This window comes from Felis catus, chromosome C1, assembly GCF_018350175.1.
Source record: "Felis catus isolate Fca126 chromosome C1, F.catus_Fca126_mat1.0, whole genome shotgun sequence".
Taxonomy (NCBI): domain Eukaryota; kingdom Metazoa; phylum Chordata; class Mammalia; order Carnivora; family Felidae; genus Felis; species Felis catus.
Window position 1 is genome coordinate 16,638,776 of NC_058375.1, and position 24,018 is coordinate 16,662,793.

Consider the following 24,018-nt stretch of genomic DNA (forward strand, 5'->3'; position numbering starts at 1 on the left):
CCCCTCCTTGGGGCCATCAGGAGTCCACTGAACTCAGCCCACAATAACTGCTTCTGGCCAACCAGCATTCTGCAGTTGAGGAAGCTGGGGCCCAGAGAGGAATGGGAGCTTGCCCGAGGTCACACAGCAGGTTAGAGACCAAGAGGTCTTGATCTCTCGGCTCCTGGCTCATTGGATCTTGGAGGTGAATCTTCTGTGTCCAAACTGGGCTATTTGGTGCTCCCTGGACATTGCTCATACTCCCCCTGCAAGAGCTTCCTGCTTCAGCCTGCAGGAAGTTCCATCCCCCTCTGGATGCCCATCCTCTTTGGCATAGAGCGCCCAACCACCTTGTCTGATGCACTGTGAGACGGTCAAGGGGAGGGAGTATTTCTGGCATGTTGCTTTCCTTGTTTTTAAAAAAGTTGTGGGAGAGGCATCTGGGTGGGTCAACTGGTTGAGCGTCTGACTCTTGATTTCGGCTCTGGTCATGATCCCAGGGTTGTGAGATCGAGCCCCGCGTAGGCTCTAAGTGTGGAGCCTGCTTGGGATTTTTCTCTCTCTCTCTTTCTCCCTCTGCCCCGTCCCCCCGTTCACTCTCTCTCTCTAAAACATTAAAAAAAATTTTTTAATGAAGCCGTTGAACTGAGTTTAAAAAAACAATTGTGGTGAAATACACATAACATAAAATTTCCGAACCACATTCTAACCGCTTTTTAAGTGTACAATTCAGTGGCATTAAGTACATTCGCTGTGTCGTGTGACCATCACCACCATCTATCTCCAGAATTTTCATCTTCCCAAACTGAAACTCTGTCCGCATGAAACACCAGCCTCCCATTCCCCAGCCCCCCGGCCCCTGACAACCACCATTCCATTTTCTGTTTCCGTGGATCTAAGTGCCTCATATAAGTGGAATCATAAAATATATGTTCTTTTACTGGCTTATTTCGCTTTGTAGAATATCCTCAAGGTTCACCCATGTTGTAGCATGCATCTGGATTTCCTTCCTTTCAAGGCCGAATAATATCCCATTGTTTGGATATACCGCATTTTGTTTACCCATTCATCCAACGATGGACCCATTTGGGTCATTTCTACCTTTTGGCTGTTGTGAATAATGCTGCTGTGAACATGAGTGTGTAAGTATTTGTTTGAGACCCTGCCTTCGATTCTTTTGTGTATGTGTTCCCAGAAGTAGAGTTGTTGGACCGTAGGGTAGTTCTATTTTTGACTTTCCGAGGAACCTCCTTAGTGTTTTCCACGGTGGCTGCACCATTTTACTTTCCCACCAACAGGGCACAGGGGTCCAGTTTCTCCACGTCCTCACCAACATTTGTTATTTTCTGTTGTTTTGATAGTAGCCATCCTAGTGTGTGTGTGTGTGGAGTGGTATTGCATTGCGGTTTTGATTTGTATTTACCCTAACGATTAGGGATGGTGAGCATCTTTCCATGTCGTATTTGACCATCTGTATATATTCTTTGGAGAAACGTCTATTCAAGTCCTTTGCCCGTTTTTTAAATTGGGCTGTTTGGTTCTTTGTTGTTGAGTTGTAGGAGTTCTTTATATATTCTGGATGTTAATCCCTTATCAGACACGTGATTCGCAGGGATGTTGCCTTTCGCGCTGTTGACTGTGTCTGATTTATTTCTGAATCACTGATAACCTGGCTAGCGCCTGGCCCAGAAACCACCACGCTCAACGTCCCCACATCCTAGTACTCCCTTTCTCAAGGATCTGAGGCATAGTCAGGTTCACGAATTAGAAAGATCCCTCTGGCAACTGATACGGAAACTGGACCCGTTGGCTCCCTGAATCACCCAAACAGAATACCCCCAAAGTGCCCCCCCCGGGAGTGTTTGGAGTTGCCATGTAGAAACAAGGTTGGATTTTGTAGCCTTGGCATCAATTCCAGTACTGGCTCCACCAGTCACCAGCCGGGTGACCTCAGACATGTGGCTCACACGTCTGAGCCTGTCTTTGCTCCAATGCAGCAAAACACGCTTTCCCAGAAGGATGTGGAGCTCTCTAGAGTGCCTGACGGCTGTGACAGTCCAGTAGGAGGTCAGCAACCCCAGGGCAGAGACCCAAGTCCCATCTTCTTCCCCAGGATGCCCCGGGGCCATGCATGTTGCACGTGGCACGTGGCACGTGGCCGGGGCGACCGGCAGGAGAGGGCGAGGTGCTGCCTCTCGCGTCAGCGCTGTGCTCTCTCTGCCCGCAGTGGGACTCCATCAACGAGGTGGACGAGTCTTTCCAGCCCATCCACACGTACCAGGTGTGCAACGTCATGAGCCCCAACCAGAACAACTGGCTGCGCACGAGCTGGGTGCCCCGCGACGGTGCCCGGCGTGTCTACGCCGAGATCAAGTTCACCCTGCGTGACTGCAACAGCATGCCCGGCGTGCTGGGCACCTGCAAGGAGACCTTCAACCTCTACTACCTGGAGTCGGACCGTGACCTGGGCGCCAGCACGCAGGAGAGCAAGTTCCTCAAGATCGACACCATTGCGGCTGACGAGAGCTTCACGGGGGCCGACCTGGGGGTGCGGCGCCTCAAGCTCAACACGGAGGTGCGCGGCGTGGGCCCCCTCAGCAAGCGCGGCTTCTATCTGGCCTTCCAGGACATCGGCGCGTGCCTCGCCATCCTGTCTCTCCGCATCTACTACAAGAAGTGCCCCACCATGGTGCGCAACCTGGCTGCCTTCTCGGAGGCGGTGACGGGGGCCGACTCGTCCTCGCTGGTGGAGGTGCGGGGCCAGTGCGTGCGGCACTCCGAGGAGCGGGACACGCCCAAGATGTACTGCAGCGCCGAGGGCGAGTGGCTGGTGCCCATTGGCAAGTGCGTGTGCAGCGCTGGCTACGAGGAGCGGCGGGACGCCTGCGTGGGTGAGTGTGCCACACGGGGGGGAGGGGCACGTGGGCTCAGTCCGGGCGGGGCGTGGGGGCCGTGGCGGTCGGCAGGGATCCGGGCGGCGAGCTCAGCACCTGGGAAGATGGGTGACCCTCCAGGGTTCGTGGGTCAGCGAATACACCAGGCCGCCTGCGTGCGTGGGAGCATGTGTGTGTGTGGAGCAGGGGAGAGAGAACGGAGGCAGGCACGCCGCAGCCGGGTGGCGCCCTCTGTGGGCGCCGTGGAGGGGTACGTCTAAGCACGCCCGTGTGCTCGGGCACATACCTGTGCGAGGGAACGATTCTAGGAGCTCATGTGCGTGGGGCATCGTTTTAGGCACTTTTCACATATTAACTCATTTAGTCTCCGGGCCTCCCCTGTGACATAGAAGCTACTTTTATCCTGGTTTCATAGACAAGGAGACGGAGGCACAGAGAGGCAGAGGAACTTGCCCGGGGGCACACAGTGCGGGAGTGGCAGAGCTGTGACTTGAACCCAGAAGTCTGGCACCAGAATCTGTGCTTAAAACCCGCCAAACTTGTACGGAGTGGAGGGAAGTGGAACCAGTCCGTGGGTGAATGAGTGCAGTCTGGGGCACCCAGGGGGTACTCTCTAGGTTGGGTGTGTCACTGGGGCACCTGGGCCAGCCTGCCGGTGTTTGGGGGGGCGGGATCTTACCCAGGGACCTGTGGGAGGGGACAGCCAAGGTCCTTGTGAAGGGGAAGGCGGAGAACGCAGCAGCATGGGACCTGTCTCCCCATGAGCATGCTGCTGGGGTTCCCACGCCAGAGACCCACACCCCAGGCTGCGTGGACGTGCTTCACGCTTGCACTGTGCCCCTCTGGGGGCAGTGTCACGAGGCATCCCAAGCACCCGGGTCACCGGGAGAGTCGGCTGGACAGACAGCTGGTGACCCAGCTGTACTGGTCTCCGCCTGGTTGCCCTCTGCCCTTCCTCGGCCTCCCCGGGGGCTGGTCACACGGCAGCGCAGCCACTCAGAGCATAGTGAAGCCTGCTGTTGGGACCACTGGTTCTTCTGGGGAAGGAGGAGGTTCCTGTGCAGGGAGCAGAGAGGCTAGGGCCTGGCCCCAGATAGGAATTGGGACGGGGCCCATCCCTCGGCCCCAGCAGGCAGGCAGGGCCCCTCAGTGCTCACAGGACTGAGGAGGGCACAGGCTGACAATTTCAGGTGATGCTCAAGGTAGTTCTGTGGGGATCAGGATCTCCCATGCAGCCACTAGGCCCTTTCCAGCCCCTCTCGGGGGGCTCTGGTTTCCTTAAGAAGTCCTTCTTCGCACTCCCAACTGCTGTGAGTCTTTGCTTCTCCAGAACCCTAACCCCCAAAGCACCTTCGGTGACATTTGCCTGTTTCTGGACTTGTTCTATCACCTGTGGCCTAGTTGGCTCTCAGGCTCCCAGGCTCCCAGGGTCCCAGGCTCCCAGCCTCTCCTGGCTCCTATCACAGCCATCCCTGTGCTTCTCAACTTCCCACTGGGTAATTACAATAACAAACACCCCCGTTGCCTTTACAGCTCACAAAGGGATGCTCACACATCAGTTCATTTGCTCACTGTAGCAAGGCGGGTATTACCATTCCATTTTACGGATGGGAAAACTGAGGCTTAAGAGGTAGTGTCGCTGCATAGGCCTCCCGGCTGGCGACAGGTAGAGCTGGGGCCTGAGTCAGGTCTGTCTTGCTCGGAGCCATGTGTAGGTGCGTAACCTATCCCTGGCCCAGCACCAGCGCTCTCTCTGCCTGAGCTGGCTTCCAACATCCCCTCATTCTGGTGCGGATAATAAAGTCCCTTAGCGACAATTTGTTGAGCGTTTGTCACGTGAATGAGTGCTTCTTACTCCTCACGGCAGTTACTCATTTTGTTGAGCGTCTAGTGTGGCCCAGGCACGGGGGTTTCGGCACAGGGAGTCCGTGCAGCCGGGGAGTTCACACACTTTCTCATGCTTACAAAAGTCCTCTGAGTGAGGTCGTGTCTCCCCATCTTACAGATGCAACAAACTGAGCCCCTTCCACCTAAGTCACAGAGTAGGGCTCTGATCCCAGGCTGGCTCCCTCTAGAGCCCTCAGCTGCTCCCTCTGTCCCTAGAGCCTTCTGCCAGACCCCACCGCCCTCCTCTCTGGGGTAACATCAGAGCAGTTAGGAACTGGCATAGCACAGGCCATAATAATCAGGCCAGCTGCTCAGCGGATACCTGCTCAAGGTCAGCCGCTGGCCCCAACTCTGGTGCAAGTAAGCCCCTTGTCTGTCCAGCGTGCCGTGGGACACACTTGCTCGTGGGAGGGAGACTGGTCTTCCTGACTGGGGGATCGGGGGTCTCCGGTCCTGCTCCAGCCCCCTTGTTCGACAGGGGTGGGGAGTGGAGCCCAGAGAGGGAGTGTGTTTTGCCCAAGGTCCCACAGCGAGTCAAGGGCAGCACTCCTGGTAGAAGCTCCCAAGTCCTGGGCAGCAGGACCGTCCCAGGGCTGGGAGAGGCTGAGGCCAGTCTCGTTTCCTGGCAGCACTGGCACACTAATAAAAAATAACAAAGAAATGTCAAAGCGGGGTTAGGCAATGGCGGCACATTTCGAATTTTACATCTAAATCACAATACAACATAATTATGCCAGTTGCGAGATAATTACAGGTTTTATAAAAAATATTAATTCCTGGGGCGCCTGGGTGGCGCAGTCGGTTAAGCGTCCGACTTCAGCCGGGTCACGATCTCGCGGTCCGTGAGTTCGAGCCCCACGTCAGGCTCTGGGCTGATGGCTCGGAGCCTAGAGCCTGTTTCCGATTCTGTGTCTCCCTCTCTCTCTGCCCCTCCCCCGTTCATGCTCTGTCTCTCTCTGTCCCAAAAATAAATAAAAACGTTGAAAAAATATTAATTCCTAACGCACGGCAGGCAGTGAGGTTTGGGGACGGGATGCCAGTGGTAGGTGGCACGGGGAGAGACTTCGCTCACTCCTGTCGCGGGTTTCTGTGATGGTCTGTGTAACCTCCTTTGAAGAAGCAACGTGGGTCTGAAACTGAGCCCCCCACCCTGATGCGAGGCCCTGCCAGCGGTCCCCATCCTCACCCCTCCTTGGGTGGGTACCCTGAGAGGCTGGGGGGCCAAGCAGGGGCTGGGAACAGACTGGGGGTGCCCTTCTGGGCTGCTTGAGTTGTCCTCTCAAAGCTGCGGCTCCCTCCACCGCCGATCCACCTGTGTGGGACTCCCTGAGGACCGTGGGCCCCTGGCTTCTCCATCAGACAGTTGTCTCTGAGCAAACCGTTGAGGAGGAAGGCTGGGCCCTGGGGTCCCCCCCTGCCCAGCCTGAACCCTCCACCTTCCTTCTAGCAAAAGGAGAGGATCCAGAGCCTGAGGCCTGCAGCAGGGGCCGGCCCACGGCGATGGCCTCCCTCCCGGCCTCCCTTCCCCCTGGTTTCACCCTCACCGCTCTCCTCAGAAGTGGCCGGGAAGCACTCAGTTTGACAGAGAAGACAGTGAAAGCCCATGGGAAAGGGACCAAGCCAGTCGCCTGGCTCTTTGAGGCCTCACCGAGACCCCTCAGGCCTCAGAGACCCACAGAAGAACGTCAGAGCCAGGCGGAGCTCGTGCAGTCTGCCAGTAGGGAAACCGAGGCCCAGACAGGTGATGTGACTGGCCCAAGGGCACACAGCTAGGGGTGTGATTGCATCCCAGATCGCCCAACTCCTTGAGCAGAGCGGTCCCCTCACAACACAGTTCCAGACCCAGGCCTCCCCCCGCCCCCACCCCCAGCTGGCTGCAGCCCCCTCCCCGCCGGGAAGGGGAGAGGCCTCTCAGAACATCACCCAGCAGAGCAGCAGCCCCGAGTCTGAAGTCCTGGTTGCCGTCCTTCCCGTCACCTGGACGCAGAATACAAACCACCCTCCGAGGCCCTAATCATTTTTCTATAAATATCAGAGCGTCTCGTTTCGGAGGGGGAGCGTGAGCGACGAGCTCTTTTGCCTTCCTGACTGTGTTTAAAATCTGATTTAGAATTAATTTCCTTTGGTCATCCACCGGCAGACACCTTATTTGTCAAATCTCAGGCTCTTGGCGGGGGAGAGGGGAGAGGTGGTGGGGCCTCAGGCAGCTGCCGGCCTGACAGGCGGCCTGGGCAAGGTGCCCTCGGCAGGGGCAGCAGCCCCGCCTGGCTCCCGGCCGACACGCGGGCCACGCAGACTCCGGAAGCGCCCCGGGTCGACGGGCGGGGCCGGGCCCCTGCCCAGGGCCGCTCCATCTGTCTCGGCCATTAATTCCCGGCTCTGCCTCCAGGTCTCCGGGCTCCCCGAGGCCTGGTGATTAGTATTCTTATTAAAGATTATTTTATTTTCATTGCGCGGATTAATCTGGCTCTGACACGTTACAGCCATATGGGTATTAGCAGAGCGCGTGAGAACCGCCCATCGGTGAGCGGCAGAATGGCCAGGCCGTCTCTAAGCCCCGGTCCATGTTGAGAGGCTGGTGGGGGAAAGGCCCGGGCTCCAGAGGCTCCCCCACCTGGGTTTGCATTCTGGCCCAGCGAGGAGCCTAGAGCAAGGCACTCCGCCGGCCGGTTTCCTCTCTGCCAAACAAATGGATTAATGGCAGCCACGTAGCATTGTGGTAAGTGCCAGGCGCTGTCCTGACGTGAATTCACATGCATTTGCTCATGCCATCCTCACAACAGCCCAGGGAGGTGGGGGACTATTATTATCCCCATTTTACAGATGAAGAAACTGAGGCCCAGCAGGCTGCCTAGCGTCCCTTCGCCTAGAGCAGAAGAGGAGCCCAGGCAGCCTGCTTCCAAGTTTCCGCTCTTAACTGACAAGAACCAGATGGACTCTGAACGGCCAGGGGCTCAAGACCCGCAGGCTGTCGTGCTGTGCTTGCTTTATGCCATGAATCACCCCAGGGTGTCACCATACGTGTGCTGTGCGCCTCTCACTGCTCCGACGGCACACTGAGAGCAGGACCGACTCCTCGTATCTCGGCTCCATGGTAGAATCTCAATAAATGTGGGTGAAGGAATAAATGAGGGGAGGAAGGAGTGAATGGTCCCCGAACTGCTAGCCGATATGGATCTGCTATAACTATAGAGAGGGTCACTGTCATTCAGTTCAACAACAGGCTCAAAAATGTTTGCTGATGAAGTGCAGAACCTTCCTCTGCCCCATTCCTGGGCCTGGAGGAAGGCTCCTAGGCTGTGCCCCCGGGCTTTGTCTCCCGGAGGGCTTCTGGGAGGAGGAGGTGAGATCACAGTGTGTCAGCTAGGAGCCCCACAACCCGGAGCTCCCAGCGAGCCCTGAGCCCTCGTGGGTCTCTCCAGGGGGGAGGGAAGAAGTCTCAAAACTGAGGCACACGTTCGCCAACTCTCCAACCTGTGAGCCCCTTCTGGCTCCACCCCCTCTGAGTCTGGGAATCGGTATCATTTCTCCCGATGCCGGGTTTTCTCTCAAGCCTGTAGCGTTTTACAAATTAACTTGATTTTAGCTGTTATAATACACAGTGAACTTCCCGGTGGTCCCTGTTGCAAAGGAAGTCAGGTCCGTGGTGCAGCTGAGGACCACCTGGCTAGGTGGCATTTGGTCCTCCTTGAACTCCCGGGATCTCTCCCTGCTGCAGAGCAGATCACGGCGGGATTAGCTCACTTTGAAAACTTGGCACTGACCGCTTCTGCTCCGAGCCAGACTCTAGGAAGTTTGAGATGAATAGGGCAGCCCTGCCCTTGTTCACCAGGAGCTGCCCACAAGCACCTTCCGGTGTAGGAGGAGGGCCAGACATACCGATACACAAGTACAGCCATAGTGTTATTGGTGGCGATACTGAGCAGGGACTGCAGAAGTGGGGCAGGGACGAGTTGTGTCTACGCACCTGCATATGTGTGTGTGTGCGTACACGTGGAGGTGTGGAGAAAGGCTTCGTTCCAAGGGACAGGAAGATGAATCTTGAGAGTTTGACAGGTGGACAAAAAGGACAAGCCATCCCAGGAAGAAGGCTTAGCACGTGCAAAGGCCCCGACGCAGGAAACAACCTGCTGGGTGTGGGGAGTGGCTGGTCCTTTAGTTTGGCCTGTGGATGGCGAGTGAGAGGTGACACTGGAGGAGGCTGCGGGAGGGCGGTGCCCGCCACGCTTTATTGTTAGGCCGTGAGGGTGTGAGCCGGCAGTGACCAAGTCAGGTGTCGTTTTAGGGAGTTCCGTAACGTAGAATACCCCCACTCCCTGTGTGGCTGACAACTTCTCACTGCTTAGACCCGATCCAAATACCATTTCCTCCCCTGAGAAAGTAGCTCCTCGCACAGTTTACCCTTTGCCACCTCACCCGCTTTATTTCCTTCCTGGCAATGATCACGGCCTCGTTTACTGCACTCCAAGGTGCTGGCTCTGTGAGGACAGAATGAATGGCAGTCACACTGGCAGCTGGGACTGGGGACTAGGGAGGCAAGGCTGGAGGCCGGGTCATCCGGGCGAGAGATGAAGCAGGTGTGGCCGAGGCCGGGGAGAAGGTCACGTACAAGACTGGTCAGTCCCGGTCACGGCGACAGGCTCTGGGAGGGGGCGGGAGCCTGCGAGTCCTGGAGAGTCAGCATTGCTTGGGGAGCTTGGAAAACAGATCCCCAGGCCCCACGCCTGGCTCTTCTAACTGGTTGGCCGTGGTGGGGCCTGGAATCGATATTTTTATAGGGGTCCTATCACCTGGGTCTCTTTTCCACATTCCCACCCGCCCCATTCCCTTCCAGCTTTCGTTCCTACCCAAGTCCCAACCCCAACCCTTGGATGCTGAGCCTCCTGACCCCCACACCCGAGGCAGTGTCTCACTCAGGGCCCGGTGTCCGGTGATGGGCAGATTCAGGCTGGAGACCGGCCTGGGTGGGAAGGGCCGCAGCAGGAGACGTGACCCTGGTTTGAAGAGGCTCTTTCCTGTGCCGACTTCGGGGCCGGGACTCAGGTACCGGGGTCCCAGCCTCAGTTCTGCCCCCGACTAGCTGTGCAACCCTGTGTAAGTCACAGGCCCTCTCTCTGCGCTTCGGTCCCTCCATCTGCAGATGAGGGTAGGACCTGGTGATGCTGAAGGGCTACACCCGTGTCCCTCGGGAGATCCCACTGGAAGCCTTGGGTCAGAGGGAAAGCTGCCCCGAGGCCTGCCAGGGTGGCCCGGCTGGCTCACCTGAAGCCGCCTTGTCCTCCGCAGCCTGTGAGCTGGGCTTCTACAAGTCGGCCCCTGGGGACCAGCTCTGCGCCCGCTGCCCTCCCCACAGCCACTCTGCAGCCCCCGCTGCCCAGGCCTGCCACTGTGACCTCAGCTACTACCGTGCGGCCCTGGACCCACCGTCTGCAGCCTGCACCCGTGAGTACCACCCCGAGCCCCAGCATCCTGGAGATCAAGACCGGGCCAGGACCGCATGCTCCCAGGACTCCAGGGACCCAGTCAGTGCTCTGTGGGTGAGGCAGGGACAGGTGGCTCTCTTGGGCCGGGGGCCAGTCTGGGGTAAGGGGGGTGACTCCGACTGACTCCTCCGTGGTGGCCTTGACCTCTCTGAGGTCCCTACTTCTTGTCACATGTCACCTGCCATCTCTACAGGGAAATCCTTCCTTCCTTCCTTCCCTCAGTCTTTCCTCTTTGCTTCGGGGAGCAGACAAGAGCTGGACTCATGCCCCGCCCGGTACCGGGCGTTTTGGGTCATCTTCTGATCCGGCAGTGATCCTGCTGTCCTGGGAGCTGGGGTGGGCGAGCCAGGGGTTCCCGTGAAGCAAGGGCCCGTCAGAGGAGCCCCCTAACCGCCACCATCCTCGATGGACTGCCTGAGCTGCCTTAGTGGGTGTGGGGTGTGGGGTGAGTGTGTATAGGAACTATGTGTGGCCGCCTGCTTGGATGTGGCATGCGTGTGTCGGATTCTGGTTGTGCCCTGGGAGGCCGGCAGCGATCAGAACACTGTGTGTGTCTGTGTCGGCAGCTGCTCCCGTAAGAGGGCCCCGCATAGTGTTTGTGTGCCTGGGCGCGAGCGTGAGAGTCTCGTGCCCACGTACGCAAAGGACTCTGAGGGGTGCGTGTGCACATGTGGGTCCCTGTAGGGGATTCCCAGGTCCCCGCAGAGCTTGGACGAATGTGCCTTGTGAGCCCAGCGTGTGCCCACGTGGCCCAGCAGGGGAGGCGCGTGTGCCCGGAGAGGGCGTGGTCGCGTGTGCTCATGCCCTGTGCACCTGAGGGGACTCCGAGGGGCTCTGACACCGCGCCTGCAGGGCTGTGTGCCTGGGTGTTCTGCGTGCTGCGGGCGGGGCTGCTTCATCGCCTCCTCTCCTGGCCGGAAGGGGCCTCTCACGCTCCCATCCCGGCTGGGAGGCGTGGCAGCCAGCTCAGCCTACCCCGTTTGCCAGTGCTGGTCTCTTGAGGTGGAGTGAGGGGCACTTGTCACTGGTTTTGCCCCCCAGTCAGTCTCCAGTCTCCCCCTCCCCCCACCTCCATCACACCCAGCTCCCGGGCTCCCTGTACATGGCATGCACACACACACACACACACACACTTTGTCCCTCCCTCCCTCCGTCCACTGTCCTGCCCAGACCCATGCGTTTTCCCCACATGGGACCTGCCGCTACAGAAAGGATGGCTGCGCGATGTGGCGCCTACCATGGGCTTTGCAGGCAAGGTGAGCCCAGCTCTAGGTCACGGACACTTGTTCTCAGCTAGCCGGACTCCAGTTTTTCTCCAAATCCACAATTCAGTGCCCTCAGGTTCTAGAAATCTTACGACTGTAAACGACTAAGCTTTTAGTATTCCGCACCCTTCAGATTCTACTATTCTCTGTGATTTTGAGATTCTACTCTTCTATTTTCTTGAGATCTGAGAGTCTCTGCCTGAGATGCTGAGGCTTGAAATTCTGAGCCCCAGGGCCCACCCCCCTCAGCACCCCCAGTCCCTCCAGACTCGAATCCCCGCCCCCAGGAGCCTACCCCAGCCCCACCTTTCTCTCCAAAACCTCTGCGCTTCCCAGACTGGGGCTCTGGACACACACTGCTGCAGAGACCTCCACTGGGCTTCCCGGAGCGGTGCTCAGCGGTCTGTGCTTTAGGTCCAGCGCAGGGTGAAGGAGTGAAATGCGGCAGGCAAATGACAGAGGCATTTCGCTCCCGCCCCCAGGGTGGCTGCTGTGGGCCCCTCTCCCTCCCCCCCAGGGTTGTCAGTGTGTCCACCTGCTCCGCATGAAAACGCTGGGAAACGCAAACCCCGATCCCTGTAGGTCCTGCGGTGGGACAGGGCAGGGGGTTCTGCACGCGGACCTGACGCCGTGGTCCGGGCTGGCACCGCCTCTGCCATCAGGGGTGACCTTACCCTCGGGGAGCCCCATGTATCACGGGGGGGGGGGGAGTCCCGGCCCTTCCCTGGTGTGTGATGAGCGGGAGGCCGTTGCTGCCCACCACGGCCGCCTGCTGTTCTCTCCTCCCCAGGGCCGCCCTCGGCACCGGTGAACCTGATCTCCAGCGTGAATGGGACATCCGTGACCCTGGAGTGGGCCCCCCCCCTGGACCCAGGCGGCCGCAACGACATCACCTACAACGCCGTGTGCCGCCGCTGCCCCTGGGCGTTGGGCCACTGCGAGACGTGTGGGAGTGGCACCCGCTTCGTGCCCCAGCAGACAAGCCTGGTGCGGGCCAGCCTGCTGGTGGCCAATCTGCTGGCTCACATGAACTACTCCTTCTGGATCGAGGCCGTCAACGGCGTGTCCGACCTGAGCCCCGAGCCCCGCCGGGCGGCTGTTGTCAACATCACCACGAACCAGGCAGGTAGGCGGAGATGCTCCGTGCCCCGGCTTCCCTGGCCCCTGGCCCTCGCAGGATCGGAGCACCGCCCCGTACGCGGTGGTGTTTCGGGCAAGTGCCTGCCTCTCCTGGCCCTGCCTTCCTCCCCAGGACTGGGAGTTGCAGGCTCTCCAGACCCTTAGAAAAGTAGATCCTGCCCCGTAGGTGGGAGGAATACGGCAAGGTCAGAGACGGGCCTCCACGGCCATCGTAGGCCTGGGTTCCAGAGCTTTCTCTCTGCCTCTGTTTCTTCCTTGGTGCACTGGGAATAACAGTACGTGCCTCAGGTCCTATTTGGGGGCTTAAGTGAGAGAAATGAAAACTCCGAGCCCAGCACCTGGCCCAAGGTACCTGCTCAATAAATGTCATTAAAAAATAAAATCACTCTGATTATCATTTTCCAGAACACCTGCCACTGCTGCCCCTGGGAGGGATTTGGTTGCACTGGTTTGGACAACAGCCATTTATCTCTGTGTGTCTAGACAGTTGCTGGGCTGAATTTAGCCCCTGGAGCCCCTCCCTTTCCAAATTCTGGTGAGTCCTGCCTGTCAAGTGACAGCCCGGCCCAAGAGCCCACCACAGTAGCTTCTCCATTAATGGCCACCCCAGCACACATCTAAGCCCACCGTGGCCCCGACCCTGTCTCCCGCCAACACCACGCAGGCCTGGTCCAGCAGTCACTATTCTCACCATGTCACCGAGGAGGAGTCTGAGGCTCTGTGTCACCCCACAGGAAGTGGCAGAGGCAGGATTCAAACCCAGGTCTGCCTCGTTCCCAAGTGAAACAGGAGATCCAACTGTGAGCCCAGGGCACCCTCTCCCTGATGCCAGGCTTTGTCCATTCAAGAGACCCTCTTCCAACTGGCATTTGTGGGGCACGCGCCGAATGCCCAGCTCTGTGCTCGGGGCTGGCGACACAGTGGGGAATAGGCCTGTGTGCCTGGTGCGTGGGGCCCTGCCCTCGGCCACTGGTCTCCAGGGAGACTGGGGCAGGTGGCTGGCTGGCCGGGGTGCAGGTGGAGTAGCACCCAGGGGCATTCCCGACACCGTCAGTACGCTCCATCATTAAAAGAGAAACCCTCCCTTGAAGCCACGCTCCCTTCCAGCCCCCAGACCATTTCCGTTCCCAGGAAACCTTCCTGAAAGAGCTGTCTGTCCTGCTGTATCTGCGTCCTCTCTCGGTGAGCCTCTTTGGGCGGCTCCAATCAGGCATCTTTCCCCACCTGGCCCCTGAAGTCCAATGCCTCCACCGGGCCACACGCCGCAGGGACTTCTCTCCCTGTTCTTTTCTCATTGGTAGAACACTTACGTCTTGCCCCCAAGCCCTGCACATCCCCCATTCTCTGTTCACCTGTCTGGCCTGCCCTTGTCCATCCTGCCAGCCCCACTTCCCCGAACAACCTCAAAAGGCTGGAAGGACCCTGGGCTTGTCCCAGACGCTCCTCCCTCCCCTGTTCAGCCAGGTCCATCTTTTCCGAATGATCTTATCAGGGCCCGTGGCTTAGAATCCGCTCTCAGTGTGACATCCCCCAAATGTACCGGCACGGACCTCTCCCCTGAGGCCTAGCTGCCCACTCCCGCCCCCACTTGGATGTGTTTTAGCCACACAGCACCCCCAGACCTGCACCTCCCAGAGGCCCCCCACCTCAGGACACGGCACCACTGTTCAGGGGGATGCTGGAGCCCCACACCCCGTTGTCAGCCTGACTCTCCCTCCCTCCCTCCCTCCTCCACCACCCGCCGGCCCCACCGGACCTCACTTCAGGTGACCACCTCCCCCTCAGAGTCCTTCCAGTGCATCTGCCTAACTCAGCTCAGGCCGTCGTAGCAAAATACCGTAGGTTGGGGGCTTAAACCCTGGAGGTTTTTGCTCACGGTTCTTGAGGCTGGAAGTCCAAGATCAAGATGCTGGCCAGTTTGGTTTCTAGTGAGAACCCTCTTCCCGGCTCGTGGACAGCTGCCCTCTTGCTGTGTCCTCACAAGGCAGAGAAAGAGAGAAGTGTCTGGTGGCTTTTCTTATAAAGGCACTGATCCCATCATGAGAGTCTCACCCGCATGACCCCCTCTGTACCTAATTATCTCCCTAAGACCCTACGTACAAAGACTACCAGGCTGGGGGGTAGGCCTGCAATATCTGAATTTGGGAGGGGGACACAATTCAGTCCACAGCACTGTCCACACCCCCAGCGTGTGCTGTGTGGGCAACCACAGGGGCCCCCTTCCCCTCGCCCCGTGACGCCTTCTCTCACTGCGTCCTGAATGAGCTTCCCAAATGTCAGCGAGGCCCGGTCATACACGAGCCCTTTACCGGCTTCAGCCTGAGCTCAGATCCCATTCCGATCCTCCCAGGGCCGAGGGACACCCATGCCACCCACCCTACCCGCCTTCTCCAGCCTCGCCTGCCCACTTTTACCCAGCTCCCTCTCTTGCAGCCACCCTGGCTTCCCCCTGCCCTGCCCTGCCCTGGGCCTTGGCTTTACCTCTCTTTCTGAGCGACAGGCCCCTCCCTGTGATGTCCAGTGGCTGGCTCCTTCAGTCTTCGGTTCCACTGTCACCCCTGCCTTGGGGAGGCCCACTCTGACCACCCCCAGCTGAAATGGCCTGACTCCACCTGGCCCCTGCACACAGCGTTCCCTCCATCACACGCAGTGCCTTCTTCTGTCCCTCATGGCACTTCACCAACCTGTTGACTGCACATGGATTTACCTTCTTGCTTTCTGCCTCTGTCATAGATCATAAGCCCCTCGAGGGCTGCCGTGGTCACTACAGGAACCCCAGGTCCTAGCTGGCCACAAGGCATATGGGGAAGGCATTCAGGAAATCCTGAGGGGGCCAGGGCAGACAACAGCCCTGAGCAAATGGGTGAGGTCTAGCCTCACAGAATGCTGGCCCCTCCCCGCTCTGTCCTCCTTCTCCCCTCTCCCTCCTCCCTCTCACCTCTCCCCTTCCCCCCCTCTCCCTCCCACTCTGTCTTCTCGGCAGCCACCTCCTCCTGGAGCCCTCAGGTGACCCCACCCTGTTTCCCTTCCACCTCTGCGCTCTGTCCCCCTGTGTCTGCTCCACTCACACGGGACCTCTGGCCTTGGAAGTTCTTTGGTTTTTAAGAGGCGCCCACATACTGCTGGCACCACGATGGTCTTATCTGATCCTCACCTCCTCCTGGCTGGTGGTGCTTCTAGCTTCTCTTTCTGGTTGGGGAAAGTGCCCCCCCCCCCAGATGGTATCGGTCCCAGCCAGCAAGAGAAGGCCGGGTTGTGAACCCAGGCCTGATTCCCAGGCTGGTGGGGGGCCCCCTGTGCCACACTCTCCAACTTCACTCTGGACTTCTTAATTTTTCACATCAGAGCCACCCAGCAATATTTATTGGGCACCTGCTGTGCGTAGTCCCCGCCTTCAGGGAGCTCCGGGGAGACAGGATGCCCTGATAGGGAGCAAGAACTGGGCGTGGGGGGCAGCCAGGGGCAGCTGGGGGACCCTGGAGGTGTGGGGCCGAGAGTCAGCTTGGCTGCCGTGGGGTCTGTATCTGGTACTTCCCAGCAGACTCACATCAGGGGTAACTGCACAGAACGCAGAAGGAGGGAGGGACTGAAAGGCTCAGTCAGTGAGTAACGGGGGTGCACCGGGGACCTAGCGTGACACGGGAATGCTTGAGCTCAGATGGGCTCAGCTCAGGTCCTTCCCCTGAGTGTCAGAGCTGCTGCAGTCACACTCTCCAAGCCCAGGCGGTGAGGACGCTGCTTCCTTCCGTCCTGCCCCTCCCTTCCTTCTCTTTTTCTTCTTCCTCCTCAGGCACCCCTGAGATCCTGCTCCACTCCAGGCCTTGGGCTCGGGGTGGGAGGCATCGGGGTGGGACGAGGGTGTCTGTTGGATGAGGCTGGCAGGGCTCCAGCACGCTGCCAGGGGATGGGCCTGGCCAGCGGGGAGGTGGAGGCAGTGGAAGCTGGACTAGTCAGGCCTCCTCTGGGTCAAGCCAACCCCAGCGTCCCAGACCCCTGGACCGCAGCCAGGCTGTGCCGACCCCGGGTGACCGACCAGAGCGGCCGCCGGTGATTTGCTAGGAGGATTGGAGGGTGCCGGCTGGCCTAGGGCCGGGGCAGGACTGTTGGCAAGGTGAACACGGCCCAAGCCAGGGTCCCTGGGACGGAGGCCGGGCTCCATTATCACCCACCCTCCCATCTGACCGAGGCTGGCCTCCCGCCCCCAGCCCCGTCCCAGGTGGTGGTGATCCGCCAGGAGCGGGCGGGCCAGACCAGCGTCTCCCTGCTGTGGCAGGAGCCAGAGCAACCCAATGGCATCATCCTGGAGTATGAGATCAAGTACTACGAGAAGGTACCAGCGGGGAAGGGAGGAGGGGGGAGGGGAAGCAGGCGGGAGGACCCTTGGCCGACCACCCCTCTCGTGGGCAGGACAAGGAGATGCAGAGCTACTCCACCCTCAAGGCCGTCACCACCAGGGCCACCGTGTCGGGCCTCAAGCCGGGCACCCGCTACATGTTCCAGGTCCGAGCCCGCACCTCTGCTGGCTGCGGCCGCTTCAGCCAGGCCATGGAGGTGGAGACCGGGAAACCCCGTGAGTGCCGGGGAGGACGAGGGAGCCGGGCCAGGCCAGGGGCCGTGGGGGGTGAGAGGAAGGGGATGTGCTGAGCGGGTGCCTGTGCTGGGTTGGCATTTTCACAGGTGAAAGCCTGAGGCTCAGAGAAGGGAGGTTACTTTGCCCGAAGGGACAGAGCTGATAACGACCCATCTGCCACTGGCTTTTCCTGAGTATCGGTGTGACGTGCAGGCGGCATGGCGCCCTTTGCCAGCACGGTCACCTTATAACCGTCCCAGAGGCCCTCTAGTGCGTTGCCGTTATCCACATCCCCATTTCACAGATGAAGAAAATGAGGATCAAAGCAGTAAAATGAATCGTCCGAGGTCACCCAGCAAGGCAGGATTTAAGCCTGGTCAGTCTGGGGACGAGTTCTGTGCCCCTTCCGAAGTATCCTCCTGCCCCCAGCCTCCAGAACAGTGGTTCCCACAGCGTAGTCTGGGATCAGCAGCAGCATCACCCGGAAGGTACTAGAAATGCTGGTTCTCAGGCCCCACACCAGACCTTCTGAATCAGAAACCCTGGGGTAAGGGCCCAGCAATGCAGCGTTTAGTAAGCCCTCGGGGTGATTCTGAGGCACCTTCGGGCTTGGAAACGCCCTGCCCCTTTCTCCGGCTGCTTGGGGTCCTTTCTCAGCTCTACACTCGGGTACCCTCCCCGGGGTGGTACTGGGATAGAAAGGTTCAAGGCTGAGTTCATGACCCCCTTCCACTGGCACTGCCTTGGCACTCCCGTGCCAGATAGGAATCCTGCCTGGCTCGGTCCCGTTGACTGTGTGACCCTGAGTAAGTTCCCTGAGTTCTCTGAGCCACACCTTTCTTGTCTAAACACAAGATGACCCTGGGATTGCCCTGTGATTGGGAGTGAAACCTGCACCTCTCAGCACATTCGGCTTTGTTACTGTTTGACTATCAGGCAGGACAGGCCCGTTACAGCTGAGGAAACTGAGGCTCAGACAAGTCTAGTGATTCTCTGCGGCTCACAGAGCCCCAGGAAGTGGTGGCACCGGGGCGGGAAGCCAGGAAGCATGGGTGAGCAGGGTCTTGAAAGGGAAGCTTAGTGGAGGGTGGGGGCAGAGGGGGAGGTGGCCTGTGACCGGACTCTGGGCTGACTCACAGCTGAGGACGCTGCCCACCGAGCCCGGAAGAGCCACCAGACCCCCGGGCCTGAGAGGCTGGTGCCCCACCCCGCTTTCCTCCTCTGCAGGGCCCCGCTATGACACCAGGACCATTGTCTGGATCTGCCTGACGCTCATCACGGGTCTGGTGGTGCTTCTGCTCCTGCTTATCTGCAAAAAGAGGTGTGTGGTCCCTGCCCCCAGCCACCCCAAGCCCCTCCTCTGGAGCCCTGTGTCCCCAGCCCGTGCCGAGCCCCACCAAGCCAGCGTTCCCCTTGTGCCTGCGGGCAGGTTCCTCATATAAACCTGCTCTTCTTTTTCCTCCTTCACTTTGTCTTGCCCGCTACCCGCCCCCCTCCCCCGCATGCCCCGCACATCCCCCATTTTCTGTCCGCCTCTCTGGCCTGCCCTTCTTCCTCTCTGCTAGCCCCTCGTCTCTGAACAACCTCGAAAGGCTAGAGGACCCCGGGCTTGTCCCGGACCCTCCTCTTTTCCCTGTTCACCCAGGTCCGTCTTTCCCGAGGGACCTTATCAGGGCCCCTGGCTTGGAATTGCGCTCCCGTGCAGTCCATGGGGTGGACATCACTTCGGGTGACCACCTTGTTTAAGCCTGTGATGTGGAGATCCTGGTCTTGTGTTGCAGGGGAGCTAGTTGGGGACCAGGGACGTTAGGGCTCTTCCACCAGGTAGATGTCAGAGCTGGGACGGGACCCCAGGTCTGCCAAAACTGAAGCCGTTGTTCTCTCTCTGACTCCATCGCAGAGGGAGGTAGCGATGAGGACGCTTGTGTACTTCCTGTCACAGGCAGTGAGGATTGGAAGCATTGTCCTATTTCCTGGAGACACAGGCCCAGGGGAGGGAGGGGGCTTGCCAAGGTGACACAGTGTGGTAGACACCCGAGGCCTCGCCTCCCGGCCACCCCACCAAGGGTGGTTTCGTGTAAAACGGGGCTGATAATGCATAGACTGCTGTGCGGGCCGAGTGCGCTTGACTTCGCAAGTTGTGATTGTCAAAGATGTCACGGTCCAGCCGGGTCGAGAGCCGGAGGGCAGGGACTTCCCTCTGCAGGGGCTGACCCCGAAGGGGAAGGAGCTGGAAGGGAGGCGTTCTGGCCCTGCACGGGGTCAGGGCTGAGGCTAGGGCCGTCCTCCACAGGCACTGTGGCTACAGCAAGGCCTTCCAGGACTCTGACGAGAAGATGCAGTATCAGAACGGGCAGGGTGAGTGCGGGGGACCCAGGGACGTGGGGTCACAGTGGGAACCAGCACCGGCCGGGGGAGGGCACGGGTGGGAGGAGCAAGGGCCCACAGGGAAGAGCAGAGCCCCAGGGAAAGACAGCGAGGTCAGAGAGACTTGGGTTTGCAGACGCCGCTGAGAAGGCTAAAAACCCTCCGCCCAGGGAAATGCACAAGTTTGTGCGCTCACGCACAGTTCTGCACACTGGTGGGGGGCAGGGGGGCATCATATGCTCTTGGATAAGAACCTGTCCTACCGAGAGCTTTCTCAGGACCCTGCAGAAGCCCCAGAAAACAAGGATAGTTAGGAGAAAGCCTACCTCCGTACCGCACTTCTGTGCCCATGGTAGACATTAGTATTACTTATGGTACTGATTCTCACTGAGCTGAACGCAACATCAGAATCCTCCTTAACACGGTCTTCTAGAGAACTACTGTGAATCAAAATTGGCCTTTGTGATGAAAACATTTTTGCTACGTTTCTACCCCAGAATGATTTAGAAAGACCTTAAAGACTCTAGCAGTGACCCCAGAAAACCTAACAGCAGATATACTCAGAACTCACTGGAAACCCCAGTGTCCTCTAGAGACCCCATAGCTTCTCCACAGAGACCCTGTTATCGCGCTCGGTAAGCACGTATTAGGCACCTACTGTTTGCCGCCACATCCTGAGATACCCAGGGATGCTCCTTACCCTCCAGCCCCCACCCCAGACCTCTCCCAGGCCCATAGAACGCTGCGAAAGAAAGTCTCCTGCACCCTCCTGATGGCCCTTCTTTCCTGGTCCCTCAGCACCCCCACCTGTCTTCCTGCCCCTGCACCACCCCCCAGGGAAGATCCCAGAGCCCCAGTTCTATGCAGAACCCCATAACTATGAGGAGCCAGGCCGGGCGGGCCGCGGTTTCACCAGAGAGATTGAAGCCTCCAGGATCCACATCGAGAAAATTATCGGCTCTGGTGAGCCTCGGGGGTTGTGAAGGTGGGGACAGCACAGGGGGGTGCCCGGGGGAGGGGCACCCAGGGCAGAGGGAGAGGGGAACCGAGGAGCCCGTACGGCAGACATGTGGGGCAGGGGGCGTGCCAGGGACCAGGCGTGGAGAGGAGGGTCCCATAGCCCTCCCCTGCCTGCCCTGCTCGGGATCCACAGGAGAGTCGGGAGAAGTCTGCTACGGGCGGCTGCGGGTGCCAGGGCAGCAGGACGTGCCCGTGGCCATCAAGGCCCTCAAAGCCGGCTACACAGAGAGACAGCGGCGGGACTTTCTGAGCGAGGCATCCATCATGGGTCAGTTTGACCACCCCAATATCATCCGCCTTGAAGGTGTCGTCACCCGTGGTAGGTGCCAGGCGAGGCCAGCCTCACGCTGAAGGGCCCCTCCTGCCCAGGACCAGGAGTCTGGGTCCATCCCTGGACTGTCATGCTCTGCCCCTGCCCTGCCCCATCCCCCTGGTTCAGGTCCTTGGATGACTTGGTTGGGAGGGGGCCCAGAGTCCGGGACCTCAGGGGGAACCCTAGACTTTCTGAAGCTGTTAAGTGCTGGCCCACCTCCTAGCAGCTCTCAGAGGGGGCATGTTCCTGGGGTCTCCGATCAGCAGGTCTGATCCCCCCACCAAGAGCCACCCTTGCCTCTGTCCCTCCCCAGGCCGCCTGGCAATGATCGTGACTGAGTACATGGAGAACGGCTCCCTGGACGCCTTCCTGAGGGTGCGTGCCCCACCCGTCCTTCCACATGGGCTGGGGGGAGGGAAGTTCAGTCTGGGTGTTGGGAGATCATGTGAAGCCTCCAAACACCCTCAGGAACTTGGACCCAGTGGACCTGGGGAAGGGAAATGAGGCAAGGGGAGGGGTCTTAGGGTCAGCCAATCAAGTTACCTTTCAGGGCCCCATCACATGAAGGTCCCTCTGCCGCACGGGTCCTCTGCCCTGCACACAGGCTCAGAGGGGTGCCTCTGCGGGGACCCAGGGCTCCAGCCAGCTGGAAGGCATGGTGGGTGCGGTGGAAATCGCTAGACTCCCAGCCCCCACCCTACCATTTATTTGCTGAGCATTCAGGCGCAGGGCTTAACCTCTCTGGGCCTCTGTTTCTCCTTCTGCAAAATGGGTGGGAAGTCATCAGAGCCCCACCTATACTTCGCAAACTGCCCAGAGCCTTCCTGAAGCCCAGACGTGTCCCCCTACAGACTCACGACGGGCAGTTCACCATCATGCAGCTGGTGGGCATGCTCAGAGGTGTGGGTGCCGGCATGCGCTACCTCTCAGACCTGGGCTACATCCACCGAGACCTGGCCGCCCGCAACGTGCTGGTTGACAGCAACCTGGTCTGCAAGGTGTCTGACTTCGGGCTCTCCCGGGTGCTGGAGGACGACCCCGACGCGGCCTACACCACCACGGTGCGCAGTCCACACCCCTTCCCAGGAGGCCCGGGGAGGGGCAAGGTGGCAGGGGGTGGGGGTGGGGGCTCCTCACACGTAGTCAAGTGAAGTTGGAAGTGTCAGGGTCGCCTTCATTCTGGGGCACGTCCTACCTCTTCTCTGCAGCTGTTTCCCCCTCCGGGAAATGCAAGCCGCCATTCCCACCCTTTCTGTACCCCTGGGCGGCCTGGGCAGACACCAGGGCTGGTCTCCCCCTCGTCACTCACTCTCTGGGAGATGTGGGGAGGGGTGGCGTCTCCCTGAATCACAAATCCACTCCAGAGCTGTCTGCAAGGATTGGCTAGAAACTAGCATTTTCAGAACGTGTTCCATAGAGCTGTGGGTTTCTCTAGAGGTACCCTGGGGGCCGCCTTCAAGGCAGGAGGCTGAGTGGGCAGGGACCCAGGCCCCCCGCCCTGCCTCAGCGAGAACCTTCCCTTAGGTCTCACCCACTGAGCGTCCTAATGAAGTTTCACTTAGAGAAAGGATTTTGTGACAAAAACAAACAAAACAAAAAAACACACCAAAACCCCAAACCCAAAAAACCCAACCCACGAAGAAGGAAAGAAAAGAAGAGCAGTTAGGGTGATGAGCGAGCCACATTCCGTGGGCTTGGTCTCTTGCTTAGGCATCAGCCTGTTGACTGATACTTACTGAGCACCTACTATGTTCCAGGCCCGCCACATACTTCCTTTGCTCAGTCTTCACGACAGCTGTGTGTGCAGGTCTCCCGGACCAGAACAGGTGCTCTAGGAAGGTGGAGGCTATGTCTCCCCTCCTGGACTGCCAGTTTCCCAGCCTGGACCCAGTGCTTAGCTCCCCACTGCGGGTTGGGGAGAGGCCCTCAGCACTCCTGTGTGCCTTGCAGGGAGGCAAGATCCCGATCCGCTGGACGGCACCCGAAGCCATCGCTTTCCGGACCTTCTCCTCGGCCAGCGATGTGTGGAGTTTCGGTGTGGTCATGTGGGAGGTGCTGGCCTATGGGGAGAGGCCCTACTGGAACATGACAAACCGTGACGTGAGTGCGGGACCCTGGCTGGGCAGGGGCCGCTGGGGGCCTTGGAGGGAGGGACGGCCTCCAGCCCAGCACTGTGCTTGCCCCCACCCCAGGTCATCAGCTCCGTGGAGGAGGGGTACCGCCTGCCTGCGCCCATGGGCTGCCCGCGCGCCCTGCACCAGCTCATGCTCGATTGCTGGCACAAGGACAGGGCCCAGCGGCCTCGCTTTTCCCAGATTGTCAGTGTCCTCGATGCCCTCATCCGGAGCCCTGAGAGTCTCAGGGCCACGGCCACTGTCAACAGGTGCCTGGTGCCCACCCCAGCTCTGCCCAAGCCCAGCTGCCCTCCCAGTATTTCCTGAGATAAGGCTCAGACTTAGTGTAAGCCCTGACATCTGGACCTCACCCAACCTGGGCCTCAAACCCCTGCGCTGCTTAGGCTCCTGACCCGTCAAGTCTGGACCCCTGATCCCTGCCTTACCTGGGTCCCTGACGGCTATTCTGCCTGGGCCCTTGACCCCTGTCCTGCCTGGGCCCCTGACTGCTGTCCTGCCTGGACCCTTGACCTCTGAGCTTCCTGGGCTTCTGACCCCTGCCCTGTCTGGGCCTTCCTCAGCCCTCTCCTTGCAGCCTGGGGGCGAGCTTCTCAGACCCTCTGCCTACTGCTGAGCCTGGATAGAGGCCGAGGGCGGCTAGTGCGAGGGTCCCTGAGGGAGGCAGAGGCCCTGGCAGGCCACTTACCAAAGACCCCTGTGCCTCAGGTGCCCGCCCCCTGCCTTTGCCCAGAGCTGCTTTGACCTCCGTGGGGGCGGGGGCGGCGGCGGGGGCCTCACCGTCGGGGACTGGCTGGACTCCATCCGCATGGGCCGCTACCGGGACCACTTTGCTGCCGGCGGTTACTCCTCCCTGGGCATGGTGCTGCGTATGAACGCTCAGTGAGTGGAGGGGCCGGGTGGTGGTGCCCGTGGGGGCGGGGACAGGGGGAGAGGGCAGGAGACCAGAGGCAGGCTGGCAGCTCCAG

At 59.6% G+C, this 24,018-nt stretch overlaps 1 protein-coding gene across 1 annotated transcript in view; it reads left to right on the top strand.

Annotated features, from left to right (window-relative positions):
- EPHA8 (EPH receptor A8) overlaps positions 1–24,018 on the top strand; it is a 36,368-nt gene that overhangs the window by 10,266 nt on the left and 2,084 nt on the right. Inside the window, exons 3-16 of the mRNA XM_003989639.6 lie at positions 2,207–2,870; positions 10,047–10,202; positions 12,299–12,634; positions 16,854–16,978; positions 17,056–17,218; positions 18,446–18,539; positions 19,512–19,576; positions 20,384–20,548; positions 20,739–20,924; positions 21,232–21,293; positions 21,770–21,979; positions 22,869–23,018; positions 23,111–23,301; positions 23,759–23,932. Coding sequence (XP_003989688.3) covers positions 2,207–2,870; positions 10,047–10,202; positions 12,299–12,634; positions 16,854–16,978; positions 17,056–17,218; positions 18,446–18,539; positions 19,512–19,576; positions 20,384–20,548; positions 20,739–20,924; positions 21,232–21,293; positions 21,770–21,979; positions 22,869–23,018; positions 23,111–23,301; positions 23,759–23,932 — 2,741 coding nt within the window. The remainder of the gene's footprint in view (positions 1–2,206; positions 2,871–10,046; positions 10,203–12,298; positions 12,635–16,853; positions 16,979–17,055; positions 17,219–18,445; positions 18,540–19,511; positions 19,577–20,383; positions 20,549–20,738; positions 20,925–21,231; positions 21,294–21,769; positions 21,980–22,868; positions 23,019–23,110; positions 23,302–23,758; positions 23,933–24,018) is intronic.